Source organism: Vigna umbellata, chromosome 3 (assembly GCF_029865625.1).
Source record: "Vigna umbellata cultivar VRB3 chromosome 3, Vumbellata_1.0, whole genome shotgun sequence".
Lineage (NCBI taxonomy): Eukaryota > Viridiplantae > Streptophyta > Magnoliopsida > Fabales > Fabaceae > Vigna > Vigna umbellata.
In genome coordinates this window covers 55,248,295-55,258,262 of record NC_142167.1, presented here as the reverse complement: position 1 = coordinate 55,258,262, position 9,968 = coordinate 55,248,295, and the positions used below count along the sequence as shown (strand labels likewise).

The 9,968-nt window shown below is 31.4% G+C and overlaps 1 protein-coding gene across 1 annotated transcript; it reads left to right on the top strand.

Moving 5' to 3' along the window:
• The first annotated feature begins 6,468 nt into the window (after positions 1-6,468).
• Positions 6,469-8,164, top strand: LOC124830020 (pectate lyase-like). The gene is made up of 4 exons (XM_088109360.1): positions 6,469-6,691; positions 6,797-7,466; positions 7,552-7,794; positions 7,918-8,164. Exons 1-4 carry the CDS (start codon positions 6,471-6,473, stop codon positions 8,140-8,142), a joined length of 1,359 nt encoding a protein of 452 aa, XP_087965486.1. The 5' UTR covers positions 6,469-6,470; the 3' UTR covers positions 8,143-8,164.
• The last annotated feature ends 1,804 nt before the right edge of the window (positions 8,165-9,968 follow it).

The window sequence follows — 9,968 nt, the reverse complement described above, 5'->3', positions numbered from 1 at the left end:
ACTTTTTATATATGTGACTATTGATTTTGAGTACGAAAGATTGTGCTAAAAAAATAAATTATTTCATAATCTTGTTTGATAGTTTTCTAAATAGTAAACACTCCTAGATAAGACTCTATTCTTACTACCAAAGACCTTAGTTCTCTTCATCAAATTAAAAAAAAAAAAAACTAAAAGAAATATACTTGTTTCAAATAAGTTTCAACAATTTTGCTAAAAAAACTAGATGTCACCTATTAGAATTACGACAAAAAGATAAGATAAGAAAAAACAAAAGGAAATAAAACATTACAAGCTGAAATAAAAGAAGCTAGTTTTTATTTATTAATATGCTTATAATAATTGAAAGAATAAAATAAACTAAAAAATTCATAAATATAATTGAGTAAAGAAAAGTGTTAAAAGGTAACTACTTTAAAATTGTTTAAGAAACTGAAACAAAAATAATATTATAAATACATAATGAAAATATTTAACCATGTGAAACTTGGAAATTTTGTATTTATGGATTTAATTTTCCCTTATCCCTGCGTACGTGTTTCTTGGATGACTAGCATAATGTGAGGTATTAGGTTACATACATATATAAAAGAGGAATATCATCGCACTAATAAAAGCTAAACTCTTAATATCTTAATTAACTATACTATCAATACATTTCTTATCTTCTTTTAACATTTTAAAACACATACCTTTTAACATTTTCCTAACATTTCAATCTATTATAATCTTCATTCCTTTAATTTGCCATGCATAACCAACTAGTATTATTAAAAAAAAAATCATATTTAACTTTAAAAACAATCTATTTCAATATATAAAATAGTTTTATATTATTTTAAAATTAAGATCATTATTTTCTTTAATCTTTTTAACTTCTAAAAACAAAATCATGATAAAAATTTAAGATTTCAAAACAAATAATTAAATATTATCTTAACGGACTTAAGATCATAACTCAACCCATGTTTTGAACCCTCAAGTTTCTTAGAATATGTACGTATATACTGAAAGATTTTCATACACTAGGCCCAATCTAATTGCATTCTATCTAACTTGAATTTCAAGTACACCAATTCATTTCAATACATTTTTCTGATTTTTCAGCTTGCAATAGATATAAGAAAAGCTTGAATAATTTTAATTTGGGATAAAGAATAATTAATACCTTTAATTTAAAAACCACGTTAACTACGACAAATAAAAAATCATACTTTTTTATATGCAAATAAGATAAAATTTATAATATGTAAGTTTAGGATACATTAACACTCCTGTTACACAACTCTTAATTTTTTCTTTTTTATTATCTTCTCTTTTATTTGGTTCTTTTGGTTGGTTGCCTATCAAAAGCGCTTCAATACACAAGTAAGTCTTCAATACACCAGTACGTGTTCAGTTAGGATAAAACTCAATAAATGTAATAAATTCAAAAGTATTAAATGTCTTACCTACACATTATATTTATAGACTTTTGGATGAACTTTTACCTTAATGACGACCTAATAAAGGAAAAATTACATTTTAATATAATTTAGTGTAATAATCCCATAATTAATTGTTAGATTTGTCATTTTATACAATCGGTCGAATATAATCTTAGAGATCGACCATTATTGAGCCTCTGATCCAATTAGTACAATTCTATACCTATTTCATGTGGTATGTACATTAGCCCATAAGTCAGAGTAATTTGTTCAGAATGTTAGGACTTAAAGTAATCGTCCCCACCTGTTCGTAGTATTGAGATATGAGTTATCCTTTCTAGCCTAGCCTAAGAAAAAAATTCTTCCTTTGAGACATTGTGATACTTTTAAGTTTTGTGGTACTTTGATTATCTCGTCCTAATTGTTGGCTCCTATTTCTGAAATGTCACATTGCTTCATAAATTGTGTTTGTAAGAGGGATGTGAAATGACGTTATCTTTGGATCATTAGATCAAAGTTGATCCAACGACTAAAGTGCCTCGATTGTTAACTTAGGTCCTCCTTATAAACAGTGGTGGGTCTCCCCATGGCACTTTATTTTCTTCTTTATAGCTTTTTCGTGATGCACAGTTCTTAATAAGGTAATAATGATTAGTTTGATCATTTCTTCAGTAGGGAAGCCAGGGGGTATGCAGATGACATATTTTCGTCGGTTTTAGGTTCACGTTCTGGTCGGTATCACAACCGAGCGATCAAACTGTTTCCCAAAAGGGCAAGACACCGATTCATAATACAGATGTGGAAATAGATGTCAATGGGAAATGGGATGAGTTCAATTTGTTGCTCATTCCTGAATATGAGTGGGTGGATGAGCAAGTCCATGAGTATGCGACTGAGTATAATTGGGGGAAGGGGGAGTGTTCTCTTTGCTATTTGGTCAAGCACGTTGATTTCCTTGAGGAAGGTATTTCTAATACTCTTTGTAGCTTTGGCGTTTTTCGTGGGAGTGATTGTGTATGTCGTAGGTGTAGAGAGTATAAGAAGAACTTCTTCTATGCCTATACATGCATGTTCTCCAAACTGCATGTGTGATTCCCCTTTGAAACTTTCACGATGGGCGTTTTGTCAGAGTTGAATGTTTTCCTTACACAACTTCACCCTAAGGGATGAGCGTGTTAAGACAAGATTGTGTAATACGACTAAAATGTCTAAACACTTTTGTTTTGAAGTTTAACAAACAATATTGACTATGAAATGACCTATGACAATGTTATCATCAGAATAACAAATAAATGAAACAAGTGATGCATGAAAATACTCTAAGAAACCCAAATAACAGGCAAATCTTAGAAAAACACTTTAGTATAAACAAGACGCACCACTAAACGTTCCCCAAATTAATGTGTAAACGAGAGTCATGCTGAATGCAAGTGTTATACATCACTAGATGATAAAAGAATAAAATCTCAATATGTTTTAGTAGGTAAAAGTGTCAAGGCAATGTTTTTGGAAAGCATGCTAAAAGTCTTGAGTGACATTGCAAAAACTTGTGATAAATAACATTGTGCTAAATGCATGTGCTGAATAAAACAGAAAAATCTTAAGCGTTTACATAGGCTAGACATACCATATGTTGAATGATTCACTTCATCTAACGATGAAGTCTTCAATCAATTACTTGACATCTTAGTGAGAAGCTTAAAGGATGAAATCCTACCTAAACGATAAAAAGCACAAAAAAATACTTTGTTATTCAGAACAAACATTAAATTACATTAAATGCACAATGTTTATAAAACAACAAAAGTAATAAGAGAAAAAACATATTTGTTGTATGCATATCTACTCTACTTTGTGTAGATTGCGTATTACAAGCATCCACTTGCTTTATCTATAAACCAGAAGTGGACATTAGGACGTCCTAGTAATACATTATAGAACGTATTCGCCTCCACTAACAAGTATCACACTCTAATCACTCTACTTCTTTGGTCCTTGCTCACAAACCTCGTACGAAGGTCTATATATCCTCTCGTGTCAACTCCTTAGAGATGTCTAACTTTAAGAAAGTTTTCCAGTATAAGATGCTGACCGAGCTTCCTTAGTTAATGAGAATTTTCTCAACACAAAAATCAATTAATTCAACCGATATGACCATGGGGTCGTCCTGGTCGGGGTCAAGTGCCTTAAAGGTTTGGTCTATAAATGTTATGATCGAAATTCTTCTTCTCAACCTTTCCACCATGTAAATTGATCGCAAAGCTAGAATATGTCGCTTTCGAGCTAAGGAAATGTGGTCATCACTCGCGAACCCACCAAATATGCTTGATCCATTCCTCTTAAAGGCCTTTCCCTACTTCTCAACTGGCTATCACTCCTACTTTGCTTTAGTCTCGACCACTTTTGTGGTCTATTGGCTTTTTGATCTCTTCGTAGCTCTTCTCTAACACAAGGGGCTTCATCTTGCATCAACAAACTTCTTTAAATATCTAGCTTGTATATATTAACACTTCAATATTATCTCTTAAAGTTGTATATTCCTCTGTGTTACATCCCAAATTACGTGGTATTGGCATTCATAAGAATTTAACAGGGTTTTGGCTTTTTTAGAAAGGGGTAAGAGTTCAACATTGAGCGTTTAATCTAGAACATATGATTAAGAGGCGTTAAGAGGGATATAGCTGGTGAAATTAAGAAACCTAACTTGATAATTTTTCTTGTTGGAATTCTCTTCTGTCTTGACCTTGGTTTTGAAATCTCTCAACTCCTCTGCTTGCATGAATGTTGTCACTCTTTGCCTCAATCCATCCACATCTACAACTAGTTGCATGCATAAGCTATCAATGAAAGGCCCATGTCTCAGTATGGTGATCATGTGGTGCATGGTCACTTTATGACTCAAATTCCTAATATGAAGGGCCACCTTCCCAAATTGGTCCATAAAGGTCTGAAGGGATTCTACCTTTTCCTGCCTGATATTAACTAGTGTGATGGACATCATCATATGTTAATGACTCGTAGCAAACTGAGCTCCAAACTTTGCTCTGAGTGTGGCAAAACAATCAATAAAGTTTGTTAACAATTGAGTAAACCATCCTGACGTTGCTCCCTTCAAGGACATTGGGAACACCTTACACCAAACAACATCATTGCATGTATAAAACGCCATATGCGTTACGAACATACTAATGTTTTCATTTGGATCTATTGTTCCATCATATTTATCGAATGTTTGCATCTTCCAATGATCTAACATTGGGACATTCATGATTTTTGTGGTGAAAGGATACATTCTGGTTGTATCAACAATAACTATTGTAGACAAGTTATAGTCTCTACTTCCTTCATCACTTCCCCCTTGGATCAATCATTCGTGCTCCGCCCGAGGTTAATTTAGCATGCTCCAATTGAGTTGGAGTAAACAGAGTGGGACCTTTGTTATTTGTGAGATGTCTTATTAGTTCATTTTCTTTGCGCATAACTTGCAGTTCTTTATTGTCTTCTTCGTGTCTTTTCTTCATCTCTTTCATGTCCTTATTCATTTTTCTAATCATTTTTATAGGATCTAGGTCCTATTCTTCAGACGCTTCCTCCAAGACTACATTGTTCATCATGTTCCTGGTGGTCACCATATAGGTATTGTTCGTGCTCTTTCGGTCTCACGGTGGACGTCAAAATATTCTTGTAAGGCTAAGGATACACTGGCACTCACTTTGATTTTCTTGTCACATAGTTCGCTACTTAATATTTTCCTCTTTATTATCTTCTCTCCTACTCGGCCATCCTATCAAATATTTGTCAAAGACATTATGATGCTCATGTCAATGTTCGGTTAAGACAACTCAATAAATGTAGTAGATCTAAAAGTATTAAATTTCTTATATACATGTCATATTTATAGACCATTGGATTGACTTTTACCTTAATGATAGTCTAATAAAAATCCAATTACCTTTCAATCTCGTTTAGCATAATAGTCTCATAATTAACGGTCAGATTTATTATCTTTAACTGTTCGTTGACTATAATCTTAGAGATCAACCCATATCAATTCTCAAATCGATGTGTACCATTCTCTACCTATTTCATGTTGTATGTACACTTGGTATGAACATTGTTTGTGACAACCTCATCCAAGTGCTTCCATTAAACTCTCCAACAAAGTCAGAATATCGTTGCATAAATTTTTTGGTGTGTGATATCGCTTAACCAATTCCACAACATAGCTACAAAAGGACAAGGTAAAAATAAATTAACAACAGTTTCATGAGTTATAAGAATGGACAAAATACAGATTTGTTTTAAATGATGCTTGCGTATATAAAAGATGAGTTTTTTAAGATTAAAAATTAAAAATGTCGAATAGCTTTTTAAGATAAGAGAAGATGAGTAATTTTATTAAAAAAGTATAATAAAATTTGAATGTTATTTATTTAAAAAATAAGAGATGTACATGTATATTTAAAAGCATAGAAAATATAGTTAATTTATTAAAAACATGAATGAAATAGGTTTTAAATCTAGAAGGGTTAGACATTTAGTTTAGATTTTCCAAAAGAAAAATCGTTGTCATAAAACAAACTGTATCCTATCTCAAGCAGGTGGTTAATTTGAGCTAAAAGCTATTTGACATCAGAAAAGGAATGTTGCGGTTACATTTGAAAGCTAAACTATAAATGTTGTTAGCTACTAATGCTTACAAAGGAATGGTGTATAACATGTCTGGTCTTCCACCTCTCAAGGTAGAACAAACAAAATATTATATCATCTAAGATTGTTTGAAATGATCCACTTTTGTAGGGTTAAAATCATTGATGGCCTTGAAATGGAAACTATCTCCATTGTTGTCTCCCTTAATGTGATCATTCATGGAGCATATATATATGAGCATATGTAATTGTGTATTCATTTCGTTGCTAGAGTATTATTAATAATTCCATCAATTCGGCTGAGGTTCTTAATACCCCTTGGCCGCTATCACCCAAAAAAAATCATTACTTAAATAGATAAATACAAAAAATTATAAAAAAAATTATATGAACAATGACTAAATTATACAGCATCTTGATTTTAACCTGTTTGGTAGTGACCATACCTACCTTATATGGCAATATTTTAGAGGATGAAGAGTATTGGGGGAAGCAAGCTGCATTATTTGATGAGTATTGGAAGAAAAAAGAAGCAAGTGCTGAACTAGAGAACAAAAGAGCTTATATTAACGATCCATTTTCATTCAGCGGCAACGTGACTGATAATATTACTGAGTGAGTGTCATGTTCAGTTTTATGGGAAAATCTTCACATATTCATGTATGGCATGTTGCTGACTAATTGTATTTTGTTTTTTTGCTGTTTGTTATGACATGACAGCCTGATAATTAGTGATGAAAAAGCGGAAAAAACTGGAAGAAGGAATTTGGCAGGAAAGTTAGCAAATAATCCGTGCTTGGCAACAAACCCGATTGACAGATGTTGGAGGTGTGACAAGAAATGGGAAAAGAATCGGAAGAAGCTGGCAGATTGTGTGCAAGGTTTTGGCAGAAACACTGTTGGAGGACAGAAAGGTTCGTTTTATGAGGTAACGAGTAACTTAGATAATGACATGGTGAATCCTGTTCCTGGTACCCTTAGGCATGCGGTTACAAGAACTGCACCCTTGTGGATCTATTTTTCTCATAGCATGACCATTAGGCTGAGCCAGGAGCTGATTGTGGCAAGTGACAAGACCATTGATGGAAGAGGAGCTGATATCTACATTATGAATGGTGCTGGTTTTACCCTCCAATTCGTCAAGAATGTCATCATCCATGGAATCAAAATTTTTGACATTAATTCTGGCAATGGTGGACTTATCAGAGATTCTGAGACCCACTACGGTCAAAGAACTCAGAGTGATGGTGATGGAATTTCCATCTTTGGCTCTAGCTATGTTTGGATCGACCATGTTTCCATGAGAAACTGCAAAGACGGAATGATCGATGCCATTATGGGTTCTACTGCCATTACCATATCCAATTGCCACTTCACGGACCACAATGAGGTTATTACTTTGTTTAGTTCTAAAATACATTTAGAAATAGTTGTAATTATAATGAGATGGAGAGTAAATTTTATATATGATTCAGGTGATGCTGTTTGGTGCGAGTGACAGCTATGATGGTGATAAGCTAATGCAGATCACACTGTTATTCAACCACTTTGGTAAGAGATTAGTTCAAAGAATGCCAAGATGCAGGTTTGGTTTTTTCCATGTGGTTAACAACGACTACACTCATTGGGAAATGTATGCCATTGGTGGTAGCAAGCATCCTACAATTATTAGTGAGGGCAACCGATTCACAGCCCCCAACGACAATAATGCTAAAGAGGTAATATATACTCAAATCTATCATTTTTCTCATGTTGGTATCATCATGAATTTATATTATACACACATATAGTTGAAGACTTTGTGATGAGATGCAAAATGAAATTGATTGGTGTTGGTGAAGGTAACAAAGAGGACCTACGCAACAGAACAAGAGTGGAAAAACTGGCAATGGAGATCAATCAGGGATGAGCTAGTGAATGGAGCTTATTTCAGAGAAAGTGGGCCCGTTTTAAAGAACAGACCCTTCACAAAGAAGGACATGGTGTCCTCCAGGCCTGGTTCGTATGTAGTAAGGCTCAGTCGCTACGCTGGGGCCCTAAGATGCTTTGAGGGCAAACCTTGTTAGACATCATCATCATCACCACTCTGTGCCAAAACCAAATCCCTCACAAACTCCTTTCCCTCCATCTTTCTCTGACATCTGTGTACATTCCATGCATGTAGAGATACGAGGTAGATATTCTTGTATATTCCAACCGCTGTTGTTTATTTCTCACTGTTTCTGTTTCTGTTTCTTTGTACAGTCTCGGATTTCTTTATCGTATGTATCAGAAAAATGGATGTTAATGCAGTTTAAATCATTTGGATCTTTAATCACAACTATGGTAGACTCCGTTCAAAGAAAATATCTTTAAATAATTTAGAAAAATCTAATTGTTATTAGTCTTATTACTTACATCGGTTTAAAAAACATCCACAAATATTTACGTATTAAAATAAAATCTAAATTAAATTAAATTACAAATATAATATAAATTAAATTAAATATAAATTTAATTTAATTTTAAATAAATTTAATCTAAAAAATATAAATTAATTTTAATTTTAATTAAAATTAACTTAATAAATATAAATTAAATTTTAATTTTTTACAATAATAAATATTCGTAAATATAAGTAATATGATATTCATGTCTCATTTGTTTATAGTCAAATATTAAAATATTATCTGATAAGAAATATAGTTAACATCTATTCACTACAAATTTTATTCACGAATATTTAAATATAAATTTTTGGTCATTAGTTTAATTATGTAGTAATAAATTTTTGAATACTTAAAAAATGTTTATATTAATAAAATCCTGAATTCTGGAAAAATTAATAATTATCTAAGAAAGTTCTACATCTTAAAAACCATTAATTGAGTCCCTTATACCTAATGAAATCATAAGGAAGATGCGTTCAGAGACCCAACTAAAAACTTGTGAAGTATTAAAATCTATATAAGATTTTCAAAATATTCAAGAAATTATATATTAATTCATCCTTAAGAAATTATGTATTAATTCATGAAAGATGATACCGAGTTGTGGTTATTTATTGTGGTGTCAGAAAGTCAAGGTGGATTTGAGGGAGTGAATTTAAGGGGATTTGAGAGGATTTGAAGATAAATTTTTTTGTCATTTATTTGAGTGAATTTGGAGGTAAATGAGAGTGAATTTGGAAATAAAATTTGTGAGAATTAGTATAAAATTGTATTGACGTGACAAATTAAAAAAAATTATTTTCAAATTCACTCTCGTTTACTTCCAAATTCACTCAAATAAACGACAAACAAATTTATCTTTAAATCCTCTCAAATCTCCTCAAATTCACTCTCTCAAATCCACTCAAAAGAACAAAGTGGTTTGTTGCATAGATGATTGTGAAAAGATTAACCAATTATGGCTATGTTGGCATAGTTATCCATCAAGAGACACTAAGGTGGCATGGGCCCAGTATGAAATTATATATTAATTCATCCTTAAAAAACGCCAAAAATAATTGTTAAGTAACAATTAATTTAAAGACAAAATCTAATTAATTATGATTAAGTTAGGATCTAAAATAATTTTATTATTAATAAAAGATTATAATTAACTTGTAAATTAGAATATAAATAAATCTTTATATATTAGCTATAAATTTGACAAAACTTTGATAATATTAATTTACATATCAATTATAATTTTTTATTAAAAATAAAAATGTTTTTAAATATTATTAATTTTTAATATATTAAATAATATATAAGTTAATTAATATAATAATTAATTATTTTTGTCGTGATATTCTTCAACTGACATAGAAACATATCCTATGAAATATGTGGATTTGAAAATCTATTAATTATATATATATATATATATATATATATATATATATATATATATATATTCAAAACATTGA